The sequence below is a fragment of the Lynx rufus genome, unplaced genomic scaffold (genome assembly GCF_022079265.1).
Source record: "Lynx rufus isolate CCGP_SWC_20201006 ecotype Redwood Valley unplaced genomic scaffold, mLynRuf1.p SCAF_16, whole genome shotgun sequence".
Classification (NCBI taxonomy): domain Eukaryota; kingdom Metazoa; phylum Chordata; class Mammalia; order Carnivora; family Felidae; genus Lynx; species Lynx rufus.
In genome coordinates this window covers 39,726,066-39,740,933 of record NW_025814830.1, presented here as the reverse complement: position 1 = coordinate 39,740,933, position 14,868 = coordinate 39,726,066, and the positions used below count along the sequence as shown (strand labels likewise).

Here is a 14,868-nt window from a genome sequence, read left to right as displayed (position 1 = left end):
AACCCTCTATATCTATTTTTTTCTTTCATTGCTTAACTTTTTTTTTTTTTTTTTGGAGGACTTGGCAAAGAAAGCTTTTTTGTTTGTTTAGAGAGGGAACAAGTGAGTGAGGAGCGGGGGGGGGGGGGGAGAGGGAGGAGAGGGAGAGAGAGAGACAGAGAGAGAGAGAGAGAAACAGAATATCCCACGAGGGACAGAGAAAAAGACTGGGAGAGAGAAGCAGGACTCACCCAAAGCAGGCCCCAACTGAAGCATGCCCTGTGTTCACCTGATGCAGGACTTGAACTCGCAAACTGTGAGACCATGACCTGAGCTGAAGTCAGATGCTTAACCAACTGAACCACCCCCAGGTGCTATGATTGCTTAATATCTTAAAGGAGTTATCTACACTGCCTGCTGTTTCTATGTTCTTACTTCCTGTTCACCCCTTAGTCATACATTGATCCCCTCATTCCACAGAAATGCTTCTTACCAAGATCACTAGGACCAACTTACTTATTGCTTCATGCATGGGAAGAGCTATGGGGTAAACTCTAAAAGAGAGCAAACTTTAATCTTTGGTTCAGCTGAGATATAACTAGGGTGAATTACTTAATCTTCCAGCTATAAAACAGACAAGTCATGGGGTTGTAATGTACAGCATAGGAAATATAGTCAATAATATTGTAGTAACTTTTTATGGTGACAGGTGGCAACTAGCCTTATCACAAGCATCATTTTGTAATGTATAAAAATAGCAAACTGGGTGTTGTATGGAAATCAATTTGACAATAAATTTCATATATTGAAAAAAAAATAAATAAATAAAAAATAAATAAAAATAAATAAAATGGTAACAAAAAAAAATAGAAAATCACTGTGATAGACACCTGAAACGTAACAGAATATTATATGTCAACTATACTTCAATTAAAAAAAAAAAACCTTCAGGTTATAACTCTCCTTAGACAGATGCAGGAATTTAGTTGCTATTTCTACTCCTCTCATGACTAGAGACAAGAGTGATGTGAGACCAGGGTAGGCTCAGTTTCTGGGAGAAGCCAATGTTTTGGTGCCTTGTCTAATCAGGAGGCTTAGTATCTCATATATAAAGATCTGGGTAGTTCCCTTCCAAATCTAAATGCATTAAATTTAAATTCAAATGGCATGTTGAGAATTACAACTTATATATTTATAATTTCTATCACATATGTTCTCAGTGGCTTTCAGAGTCTTTATTCTATTTCTCAATTAGAAAAAATTTTCAGGAAGCACCTGGGTGGCTCAGTTGGTTAAGCGTCCGACTTCAGCTCAGGTCATGATCTCATGGCTTGTGAGTTCAAGCCCCGCGTTGGGCTCTGTGCTGACAGCTCAGAGCCTGGAGCCTGTTTCAGATTCTGTGTCTCCCTCTCTCTCTGCCCCTCCCCTGCTCATGCTCTGACTCTCTGTGTCTCAAAAATAAATAAAAACATTTAAAAAAAATTTTTTTTTCATGGGTGCCTGGGTGGCTCAGTCGGTTGGGCGTCCGACTTCAGCTCAGGTCATGATCTCACAGTTGGTGGGTTTGAACCCCATGCCGGGCTCTGTGCTGACAGGTCGGAGCTTGGAGCCTGCTTCGGATTCTGTGCCTCCCTCTCTCTCTGCCCCTCCTCTGCTCGCTCTGTCTCTCAAAAATAAATAAAAATGTTGAAAAAAAATTTTTAAATCTTTTTCATAATATTTATTTTTGAGAGAAAGAGAGTGAGCATGAGCAGGCAGAGAGAGAGGAAGACACAGAATCTGAAGCAGACTCCAGGCTCTGAGCAGTCAGCACAGAGCCCAACTCAGGGTTCAAACTCATGAGCCGTGAGATCATGACCTGAGCCGAAGTCAGATACTTAAACAAACTCAGCCACCCAGGCACCCCTCAGAAGCTTTCAGAGTCTTCAAAGAAAGGAGCTGCATGATAGTGAGGGAGAGTTGTGTTCCTGGTGGGTTGCTGAGGTAGAGTGGCCTGAGGCCCAGCCCCCTCCCTCATGCAGACTTCACTTATATGGATTCTTTCCAAATGGAGTCCCAGAAGAATTATTAGTAATGCACACATGGGTCTACAGGGGAGGCTCAAGGGTAAAGGATCCAGGTTTCCTCTGGCACATGGATAAAATGTCCTGCTTTATTTTCATTCCAAACTGTCTCACGTCAAAACTTAAGAGTACTTGATTGACCAGAGATGAGCAGACTTATACACTTGACTGACAACCAAGTTTACTCAGCACCCAAGCCACAGAATTTTTTTAAAGTTTATTTACTTATTTTGAAAGAGAAAGAGAGGTGGAGAAAGAGGGAGAAAGAGAGAATCCCAAGCAGGCTCTGCACTGTCAGCACAGAGCTTGATGCTGGCTTCGATTTCATGAACTGTGAGATTATGACCTGAACTGAAATCAAGAGTCAGATGCTTAACCAACTGAGGCACCTAGGCACCCCCAAGCCATAGAATTCTTACAGATGGGCTTCTCTGCTTTGATTTAATAAATTCAGTTAAACACTTGCTTTCTACTCAAACCAGATTAAATTCATAAGTACTAGTGTACAAGCCTGAATATGGTTCGATTTATAAAGTAGTTTTGGGGTGCTTGGGTGGGTCAGTTGAGCCTCCAACTTCGGCTCAGGTCATTATCTCATGGTTCATGGGTTCAGGCCTTGCATCAGGCTCATTGCTGTCAGCATGGACCTTGCTTTGGATCCTCAGTACCCTTCTCTCTCTGCCCTTCCCCAGCTCACGTTCTCTCTCTCAAAAATAAATAAATAAATAAAAAGCAGAGTCTTGGGGCCCTGGGTGGCTCAGTCAGTTAAGCATCTGACTCTTGATTTTGGCTCAGGTCATGATCTCACAGTTCCTGGGATCGGGCTCTGCCCTGACAGCGTAGAGCCTGCTTGGGATTCTCTCCCCCTCTCAGCCCCTCCCCCACTTACACAAGTTCTCACTCTTTCTCTTAAAATAAATAAATAAACATTAAAAAAAGTTTTTTTTTAATAAAAAGCAGAGTCTTGCAGTCAAAGTGTAGCTCCAAAGATAATGAGTGGACCTACCAAGATGCCCATGTATACCCCATCCTCTGTAGCACATGCAAATCCAGCCACTGCATGCAAATACCAGACTTGGGTATAAAAACAATGACACATTTCAATCAACACTCACCCTCTAGATTCTCCAGAAAGGAGCTGGACATGAGAGCTCACTGTGGTTAGGCCATTTCTCTGCTGAACCTGATGGCTGGTGTTCCAAGTCAGACATAAACTGGTCTGTGTCAAAGAAGACAACATCACTACTGAATGGAACAAACCAGAAAGTAACTTAATCTACTACATGCCCAGCCTGTTTTTTCTATAATAGAGGAATTTAATCATCCTTTGTCTGTCAATCACTACATAAAATGGCTCACCAAATTACATTAGATAATATGAATATTGGAGTCTAGAGAATTTAGGTAATGGCTGATTGATTTCCTAAAATTAAAAGGGCAATAATTTTAAAGGTCATGATGATGGTTTCAGCAATTTTATTTTATTTTTATTTATTTATTTTTTAAGCAAACTCTACCTCCAACACGGGGCTCGAAATCATGACCCCAAGATGAAGAGTCACATACTCTACTGAATGAGTAAGCCAGGTGCCCCATTTTCTGCAATTTTATATGACATATTTAGTCTTAAACAAAATAGTTTATATTATATTGAATATTAGTAGTTCCCAAATACTTGCCCAAGGCTACATCAAAATTATCACTTAATAAAAACAGAAACTCCTGGGTTCCACTTTAGGCCACAGAATCAAAATGTGTAAGGGCAGAAACCCTAAAAACTTCATGCACAGGTAAGTTTAGGGGTCATGGAGGAATATTTTTTAAACTAAAGTGCACATTTATTTGTAAGATTATGAAATCAATTCAGCAAGTTGAGATCAGTATCTTTTTAAAAAGAAATAGAACAAAACAGACCATAGTAGGCTGCATCTTCTTTAATAAGAGTTAAGAACTGGCCTTTGAGGGGCACCTGGGTGGTTCAGTTGGTTAAGCATCAAACTTTGGCCCAGGTCATGATCTCATGGCTTGTGGGTTTGAGCTCCATGCTGGGCTCTGTGCTAACAGCCTGGAGCCTGCTTCAGATTCTGTCTCCCTCCCTCTGTCTCTCCCCTGCTTGTGCTCTGCCCCTCTCTCTCTCTCTCTCAAGAATAAATAAACATTAAAAAGAATTAAAAAAAATAACTGGCCTTTGAGACTTTCATGTTAGTTGTATATATATTTTTGTTTGTTATGTACTAGGTCATGCTATAAAACTTACTTTTTTAATGTTTATTTTTGAGAGAGAAAGCATGAGCAGGGGAAGGGCAGAGAGAGAGGAAAGAGGATCTGAAGTGGGCTCTGCTCTGACGGCACCAAGCCTGACGTGGGGCTCGAACTCATGAATTGTGAGATCATGACCTGAGCTGAAGTCAGACACTCAAATGACTGAGCCACCCAGGTGCCCCAAACTTACTTCTTATTGTAGGAAGCTATCCAAAATGTTTAAAAGTCACTGTAGTCAAGAAGAGTCACCACTGGTCAGTTTTGTGATAATGGCTGACACATTCAGATGGCCAGTTAGAGAGCCCCAACACAAGGGATGAGAAGCCTCTTCCTTTGGTCTCTAAGGATTTATTTTTAGCCTTTGTTTGCTCAACCTCAAGCAAAAGCACCTAACCTTTTAGACTCTAGAAGAATGCTTATTTTATCTTAGCAGAGGAGAATCTGTATATAGTCTCTGTGAATAATAATCAATACCCTTGTCTTAGGTTGATAAAGGAGGTAAAATAAAGGAGGAGGCAATCTGTGCAAAATGCAGCCTTAATTAAGAAGTCAAAACAAAACACAAAAGCCAGAAATTCTTCGTGTTTACAGGCAAAATTTTCCTAAGCTTATTACTAAACTTGAGATCATTCACCAAGTTTTCAAAGGGGATTTAAGGATTACAGTATATGTGAAATATTTTATTTATTTTTTAAAATGTTTATTTTTGAGAGAGAGAGAGAGAGAGAGAGAACGCAGGGAAGAGGCAGAAAGGGAGTTGGAGGATCCGAAGCAGCTCTGTGCTGGCAGCAGAGAGAGTGATGCAGGGCTCAAACTTACAAACTGTGAGATCGTGACCTGAGCCAAAATCCACCCAAGCGCCCCATGTGAAGTATTTTAGAGACTGAATATGTATAGTCAAAAGTCTCCTTTCTGTGGATGCCCAATCTCCACAACTGAATCCTCCAAAACAGACATGAAGGTATAGACCATGTGATTCAAGGTACAGTAGCACATAAATAAGAAGAAAGAAGCCCAGGAACAAAGCTAAGAGGCCAACAGATCCTAGTGACTTCTATGAGTTGGTTTATGCAATGGTAGTTTCATACTGTGCTTATGGAAAGCTGTCCTTAAGACAGCTTTCTATTTCTTGAAACATTGTTGACAGATTCAAAAAATACCTGATTCGTTTTTTCCTATCACAAAAACTTTGACAAAACTCTTGAAGAAGAATTAGCATCAATCCTCTCTTAAACTCTTCCAAAAGATTAAAGAAGAAGGAATACTTCCTACTCATTCCAAGGTCAACGTTACTGATGCCAAAGCTAGACAAAGACACTACAAGTAAAGAAAACTACACAATGCACCCTATGAATACAGATGCAAAACTCCTCAACAAATACTAACAAACCAAATTCAGTAGTATATTAAAAGTACTACAGCAAAAATGAACTACTGGGACCTCATCAAAATAAAAAGCTTCTGCACAGCAAAGGAAACAATCAGCAAAACTAAAAGGCAACCGACAGAATGGGAGAAGATACGTGCAAACGACCTATCAGATAAAGGGTTAGTATCCAAAATCTATAAAGAACTTATCAAACTCAACGCCCACAAAACAAATAATCCAGTGAAGAAATGGGCGAAAGACATGAATAGACACTTTTCCAAAAAAACATCCAGATGGCCAACCAACACATGAAAAAATGCTCAACATCACTCATCATCAGGGAAATACAAATCGAAACCACAATGAAATACCACCTCACACCTGTCAGAAAAGCTAACATTAACAACTCAGTCAACAACAGATGTTGGCGAGGATGCGGAGAAAGAGGATCTCTTGCATTCCTGGGGGAATACAAGCTGGTATAGCCACTCCGGAAAACAGTATGGAGGTTCCTCAAAAAATTAAAAATAGAACTACCCTACGACCCAGCAACTGCACTACTAAGTATTTATCCAAGGGATACAGGTATGCTGTTTCCAAGGGACACATGCACCCCAATGTTAATAGCAGCACTATCAACAATAGCCAAAGTATGGAAGGAGCCCAAATGTCCCATCGATGGATGAATGGATAAAGAAGATGTGGTATATATACAATGGAGTATTACTCAGCTATCAAAAAGGATGAAATCTTGCCGTTTGCAACTACGTGGATGGAACTAGAGGGTCTTATGCTAAGCAAAATTAGTCAGTCAGAGAAAGACAAATATCCTACCACTTCATTCATATGAGGACTTTAAGACACAGAACAGATGAACATAAGGGAAGGGAAGCAAAAATAATATAAAAACAGGGAGGGGACAAAACAGAAGAGACTCTTAAATATGGAGAACAGAGGGTTACTAGAGGAGTTGTGGGAGGGGGGATGGGCAAGGGGCATTAAGGAATCTACTCCTGAAATCATTGCTAAACTATATACTAATTTGGATATAAATTAAAAAAATAAAATTAAAAAAAAAGTACTACACATCAAGGCCAAGTGAGATTTATTCTCAGAATGCAAAGATGGTTCAGGATATGCAAGGCAACAAATGTAATTTACTATGTATTAGAATGAAGGATAAAACATTACAGATGATCTCAATTGACACAGAAGAAGCATCTGACAAAATTCAATTCACTTTCAAGAAAAAAAATACCCAATAAACTAGGACTAGAAGGGAATTTCCTCCACATGATAAAAAGGCCATACATGACACATCATACTCAGTGGTGAAAGACTGAAAGTTTTTTCCCTGAGATTAAGAACATGATAAGGATGTCCACTTTTGCCACTTCAATTCAAAACAATACTAGAATTTCCAGCCAGAGCAATTAGGCTAAAGAAATTTTTTTAAAGGCATACAAATTGGAAAGGAAGAGGTAAAATTATCTCTGTTCACAAATGACGTGATCTTACACATAGAAAGCTTGGAAGAATCAACATATAAAAAATATTAGCATTAATAAACTAAGTCAGTAGTTACAGGATATAAAATCAACAGACAATACTGAGTTGTGTTCTATACACTTTCAATGAACAACCAAGAAGGAAATTTAAAAATCAATTCCATTTACAATAACATCAAAAAGAATAAAATATTTAGGAATTAGCCAAGGAGGAATAGGATTTATACACTGAAAACTAAACATTGGTGGAAGAAATTAAGGTTTCTAAATAAATGGAAAACATCCCATGTTCGTGGATTGGGAGACTAATATTTTTAAGATGATAATATTACCCAATATTCAGATTCAATTTGTTGTTCCAAGTACAGATTCAATTTTTAGCAATTCCTAACAAAATCACAATACCATCTTCACAGAAATAGAAAAACCAATCCAGAAATTCATATGGAATCTCAAAGAACCAAGAAGAGCCAAAACAGGTTTGAAAATAAGAACAAAGATAGAAGGGTCTCATTTCCTGATTTCAAAACTTACTACAAAGGTACAGTAATCAAAACATGATACTGGCATAAGGACATATGTACACACCAAAGGAACAGAGAGGCCAGAAACAAATCCTCACAATATATGCTCAATTCATTTTCAAACATTCAATGGGGAAAAGGCAGTCTTTTTAACACACAATACATGTTTCCACTGGATATCCACATGTAAAAGAATGGAAGCTGGACTCCTATTTCACTCCATATACAAAGTTAACTCAAAATAGACCAGAGACTTAAGAGCTAATATAAAACTCTTGGGGCATCCGGGTGGCTCAGCTGGTTGAGGGTCCGACTTGATTTCAGCTCAAGTCATGATCTCATGGTTCATGAGATTGAGCCCCACCTTGGCTTCTCCACTGACAGTGTGGAGCATGCTTGAAATTCTCTCTCCCTCTCTCTCTCTCTCTCTCTCTCTGCCCCTCCCCTGCTCACATGCTGTCTCTCAAACATTAAAAAATTTTTTAAACATTGCATCCGGATCATTAAAATAATAAATAATAAAAAATAATAATAAAATAAATAATAAATTTAAAAATAAAATATATAATAAAATAATAAAATATATAATAAAAACAATAAATACTTATAATTATTAAAATAATAATTTTTTAAAAATAATAATAAAATTATAAAACTCTTAGAAGAAGAAAACATGGGGTAAATAAATCTTCATGACCCTGGAGATTTAAATAGAACTCTAAAAGCACTGGCAATAAAAGAAAACATAGATTACAAGGACTTCATCAAAATTAAAAACCTCAAAGGACACTATCATGAGTGGAGAGAGGGGCACTTAGTTGGCTTAGTCAGTAGAGCACAGTGCGGCTCTTGATCTCTGGGTTGTGAGTTCAAGCCCCAAACTAGGTGTAGAGATTAAAAAAAATTTTTTTTAAATCTTAAAAAAAATAAAAAGAGAGTGAAGAGAGAGCACAAAGAGTGGGAGAAAATTTCTGTAAATAATACATCAAGTAAGAGATGAGTATCCAAAATGTATCAAGAACTCCTACAACTCAACAACAAAAAAACAATGAGAAAATGAGATTTGACTGTTTTCCCAGAGAACAAATAGAAATGGTTAAACAAGAAAAGACCATGAGAAGAAAAAAAAGAAAGAAAGAAAGAAAGAAAGAAAGAAAGAGAAAGAAGGAAAAGCTTATGAAAAGGTGGCTAGCATCATTAGTTACTAGGGAAGTGCAAATCAAAATCAGAAAGAGATACCACTTAATATCCATTCAGTATGGCTATTATTATTTTAAAATGGAAATTAGTAAGTGCTGGCAAAGATGTAGAGCAATTCGAACCCTCAATACACTGTAAATGTAAAATGGTGCAACCACTGTGGAAAAACACCAATTTCTCAAAAAGTTGAACAAAGAATTTCCATATAATCCAACAATTCCACTCCTAAGTACCCAAAAGAATTGAAAAGAGAGATTCAAAGAGATACTTGCACACCAATGTTCACAGCAGAGTTATTCACAACAGTCAAAAGGTAGAGATGAATGTCTTTCAACAGATGAGTGGATAAACAGTATGTGATTATACATAAAATGTTAATATTATTTATTCATAAAAAGGAAAGAAATTCTGATATATGCTTACAACATGGCTGAACTGTGGATACATTATGCCAAGTGAAATAAGCCAAACATTAAAAGGACAAAAGTTGTATGATTCCACTATTTACATGAGATACCTTGAGCAGGTAAAGTCATAGAAACAGAAAGTAGAAGTTACCACAGGCTGGAGGTGGGGAGAATGAGAGGTGGGGAGAACTGCTTAATGGGTACAGAACTGTTGTTTAGAGTGAGGCAAAAGTTCTCAAGATAGTGGTGACAGTTACATCATACTGTGAACGTACTTAATGCTACCGACCTGTACACTTAAAATGCTAAATTTTTGGTTATGTACATTTTACCACATTAAAAAAAATTTCAAACACATATCTTGGGTTTTCTCATAGGAAAACACTGTATGAAAAGACTGAATTAGGTTTTCACAGCTCTAACCATTAACTCAAAGCAAGACCTGACAGATGTAACTTCCTCTTACCATTTTAAAATCTGGAATACAGAATTTGTTCCTTTTCATCTCAAAGTTTTAACAAGTTAACTATTTACAAATCCTGGGGTGCCTGGTTAAGCATCTGACTTCAGCTCAGGTTATGATCTCACAGTTCGTGAGTTCAAGTCGCACATCGGGTTCTCTGATGTGAGTGGACAGCATGCATCGGGATCCTCTGTCTTCCTTGCTCTCTGCTTCTCCCCTGCTCACATGCACTCTCTCTCTCAAAAATAAATAAACATTAAGTAAATAAATATTTACAAATCCTGAAATATGTTTGTGGAAAGATGAGCAAAATTTCCTACTTGTCCAAGCTGCCTCTCCACTTGACTAAGCTGCTTTCTTTACCCACCTAATCAATATATAGACATTTCTGGTTTATACAAACAAGGCCATGGCCTGGTGGGCATGTAAAAATAAAGGCTTTGGAACGCTAGTTTCATCCTTTACAGTAATGGTGACCCAAAGGAAGTCATTTAATCTCTGTGAATCTGTTTATTTATTTACTCAAAGAAGGTAGAATCTCCTGAAAGGTATGTGCAGTCACTCTACAACATTATAAAGAAACACAATTATAATATACTTAGATTGATAAAAGCAAGACAAGTAACTTACCACTTAGTGACCTCATCTAGTGTCATGGCTTCAAATACCATCTGCATGCCCTCAACTCTCAAATTTGTATCTTTAGTCTAAAACTCACTTCCAAACTCTAGACTCATTCATCCAACTGAGTACTTGATTTCTCTACTTGAATGTTCAACAAGTATCTTAAACGCAACACAACCAAAACTGAACACCTGATCTTTCTCCAAAGCTTGCTTCATCTATAGCCTTCCCCATACCAGTTGATGGCAACTCCATCTTTCCAGTTTCTCAGAAACAAAACAAAACAAAACAACCCTTGGTATCATCTTTAACTTTTTCTCTCATACTTTATATGGAATCTGTCAGGAAATGCTATTGGCTTTGTCTTTAAAATACATCCAAAATCAGACCATTTGAAGACCCCTTATTTCACCACCAGTCTAAAACATCATTTCTGGCCTAGATTACTACAACAGCATTTTACCTGGCCTCCTTGTTGCTGCCCTTGCTTCCCTACAGTCTTTTTTCTAACCAGGATCAATTTCTCAGACATTCCACCAAAATAAATTCCTGATCAATTAAAGATTTACAACATCATAGAAGCTATGGGAGACAAAACAAATGATTTATAAGTTATATAAATGCAAAAAAAATTCTTTATGTAAAGAATTCATGTTACCTTGGGGAAAAACTTTTGTCAACTCCTAGCTCAATGAGGTAAGGAACCTAAGACATAAAGAGCTTCTATATTCTATAAGTGAGTAAGAAAGGATTAATAATCAAATAGAAAAGTAAATAAATACTATCAGAGATCACAGATTTGTGACAAAGATTTTCTCTTAAGCACATGAGAAGGTACACAAATCTTACTCCTAAATGAAGTGTAAACTAAAATTATACTGAGAAGCAGGTACCAGGGTGGCTTAGTGGGGTAACATCCGACTCTCGATTTTGGCTCAGGCCACTATCTCACAGTTGGTGAGATCGAGCCCCACATCAGGCTCTGCACAGAGCCTGCTTAGGAGTCTAACTCTCCCTCGCTCTCTGCCCCTCCCCCACTTGTGCACACTTGTGTGCGCGCTCTCTCTTACTCAAAATAAACTAAAAAAAAAATTGTATCAAGAAACTATTTTCCACTTATCCCACTGGCAAATAAGATGTCTGACAGCAGAATGTGCTGGTGAAGATACTCTCTTACAATGACAGTGGCAATGTAAAAAAAAATTTTTTAAGTGACGTGCCACATTTTTTTTAAAGTTTTATTTATTTGAGAGAGACAAAGACAGTGCAAGTGGGGAAGGAACAGAAAGAGAGAGGGAAAGAGAATCCCAAGCAGGCTCCATGCTGCCAGCACAGAGCCTGACTCAGGGCTTGAACTCACGAAACTGTGAGATCATGACCTGAGCCGAAACCAAGAGTTGGACGCTTAACCAACTGAGCCACCTAGGTGCCCTATAAATTGGTAAAATTTTTATGAAAGACAACCTGGCAATCTTTCTCAAAACACTTCTAGGAATTTATCATATATACAAACATACACAGATGTCTATAAAAAGGTAGGAAATGAAATTTGTAAAAAATTATTATACTTATTAAATAGATAAAAGTACAGTTCTGAAAAATGTCCAAGAGTCAACATATAGGAAAAGCAAAATGCTGAACAATATACATGCTATACTAGTAAAAATAAGGAAAAAATGTACACAATTGCTTACGAATGCATAAAATACCCCTTTGGTGACAGCCAAGCAATTGGTAACCCAACTGTCCATACAGAGGACAATTAGGTACCTAGGAGAGAGAATTTTCACTATGTACTTTGTTGTACCTTTAGCATTTTTTTTTTTTTTTTTGAGAGAGAGAGAGAGAGAGAGAGAGAGAGAGAGAAGGAGAGAGAGCATGCGCCCAAGTGAGGAAGGGGCAGAGAGAGAGAGAGAGAGAAGCAGGGCTCACGGGCTCGTGTTCACATGATGTGGGACTTGAGCTCACCCGAAGCGGGGCTCATGCTCACCCAATGTGGGATTCAAACTCATGAACTGTGACATTGTGACCAAAGCCAAAGTCAGATGCTTAACGACTGAACCACCCAGGCACCCTAAAACTCCCATTCTACATAAAACCATCTACAGATGCTTTTAAATACACAATATGATTATAAGGGACTTAATTTATTATGATTCTTATAGATGTAAAGCTAGATTGCCTGTACCCAACACTCTCAACCCTATCCTATCTTCCACCAGAACTTAAAGAGTTTCATACTTTTCTTCCTGACCAGATAGACAGGCTAACGGTAGGTAATGTAAAAAAAAACAAAAAACAAAAAACCTTTTTAAAATCAGGTATCTTCAAACAGAGAAAAGCTGTTTGAGTATATTTAATCTATGTTTTATCAAAAGCTAAGATCCATGGCAAGAGGTTAACCCTGTCACACAAAGCCACAGAACTATCAATTCCCACCAAACCATAAAAAGCTGAACTGGTCAGCCTAAAATTATTTCTTTCACTTAAAATATTTTTCTCTTTGTGAATGATCCATCTCCAAAGGAACTCAAAAACAAGATATAAATTTTAAAACATAACACATTTTTAGACACTGGTTTTGTATCTTACACATGGAAGACACAAGAAGTTACAATTTTTTGTTTTTGAATGTTTATTTTTGAGAGAAAGAGAGAGCGCATGTGCACAGGAGTGCAAGTGGGGGAGGGGCAGAGAGGGGGGACAGAGGATCTGAAGCAGACTCTGTGCTGACAGCAGCAAACCCCATGTGGGGCTTGAATTCATACAAACCACAAGATCATGATTTGACCCAGTCAGACACTCAACTGATCAACTGACTGAGCCACCCAGGTGCCCCAAGAGTTACTATTTATTGTGTTTATAAAGGTGAGATTATAATCAATCATAGCTATTTCAGAAACCACTGAACATTTGAGACAATCTAAATTTCAGGCAGACTTGGATTCAAATGCCAGTCCCAGTGTTTGTGGCCATATAACAATGGGAAAATAGTTAAGCTTTCTGAGCCACATCTCTAAAAATAAAGCTAATAATTCACTTTTCATAAATTGTTGGGAAGAACTAATGAGCTACTACTATACTACCAAAGAGCTCAAAAATGATTATCAAGAAATAGTAACCATAATTCATTTTTTATTTTTTTAAAAAAAAAAATTTTTTTTTTTCAACGTTTATTTATTTTTGGGACAGAGAGAGACAGAGCACGAATGGGGGAGGGGCAGAGAGAGAGGGAGACACAGAACCGGAAACAGGCTCCAGGCTCTGAGCCATCAGCCCAGAGCCCGACGCGGGGCTCGAACTCACGGACCGCGAGATCGTGACCTGGCTGAAGTCGGACGCTTAACCGACTGCGCCACCCAGGCGCCCCCATAATTCATTTTTTAAAGTGTATTTATTTTTGAAAAAGAACGAAAGCCCAAGTGGGCGAGGGACACAGAGAGAGGAGGACAGAGGATCTAACGCAGGCTCTGTGCTGACAGCAGAGAGCCCGATGCAGGGCTTGAACTCACGAACCATGAAATCATGCCCTGAGCCAAAGTCAGATACTTAACTGACTGAGCCACCCAGATGTCCCTCATTAATTATTTTTAAATATAGTTTTTTTTTTTAATGTTTATTTATTCTTGAGACAGAGACAGAGTGTGAACAGGGGAGGGGCAAAGAGAGAGGGAGACACAGAATCTGAAACAGGCTCCAGGCTCTGAGCTTTCAGCACAGAGCCTGATGCGGGGCTCGAACCCACGAACTGTGAGATCATGACCTGAGCCAAAGTCAGACGCTTAACCGACTGAGCCACCCAGGCACCCCTAAATATAGTTCTTAAAGTTAACTCCTTTTGAAGGCTTTTTTATTTTTTATTTGAGAGAGAGAGAGAGAGAGAGAGAGAGAGAGAGAGAGCACGCGCGCAGGGGAGAGGGGCAGAGGGAGGGGGTTTGAGGGAGGGAGAGAGGGAGAGAGTGAGTCTTAAGCAGGCTCCACACTCAACACAGAGCCCCACTTGGGGCTAGATCCCATGACCCTGGGATAATGATATGAGCTGAAATCAAGAGTCAGGTGCTCAACTGACTGAGCCACCCAGGCAGGCACCCTTTTGAAGTCTTTTGATATGCTGTGATATATGCCAGTTATTTAGTGGTAGCCTCTCTTGGGTTTTTCCTAGTTTATGTACAAATTTGTGTCAAGTTGATTCAAAGAAAAATTTTTGTTCGAATGGAGTACAGTTAATTTGTGTCTACGGAGATATACAGACACACTTGACATAAGAAATAAAAGATCTTTTCTGGGGCACCTGGGTGGCTCAGTCGGTTGAGCGTCCAACTTAGGCTAAGGTCATGATCTCACGGTTTGTGGGTTTGAGCCCTGAGTCGGGCTCTGTGCTGACAGCTTGGAGCCTGGAACCTGCTTTGGATTCTGTGTCTCCTTCTCTCTCTGCCCCTCTTCCACTTATGCTCTGTCTCTGTCTCTCA

General features: G+C 38.7%; 1 protein-coding gene across 4 annotated transcripts in view; it reads right to left on the bottom strand.

Annotated features, from left to right (window-relative positions):
• Positions 1-14,868, bottom strand: part of NFATC3 (nuclear factor of activated T cells 3) — a 137,693-nt gene that overhangs the window by 10,310 nt on the left and 112,515 nt on the right. Inside the window, exon 10 of one of the 4 annotated variants that reach the window (XM_047078632.1) lies at positions 3,158-3,287. The exons of 2 other annotated variants lie outside the window; for them this stretch is intronic. In XM_047078632.1, coding sequence (XP_046934588.1) covers positions 3,158-3,287 — 130 coding nt within the window. The remainder of the gene's footprint in view (positions 1-3,157; positions 3,288-14,868) is intronic. One more of the 4 variants, XM_047078629.1, reaches the window with a different exon arrangement.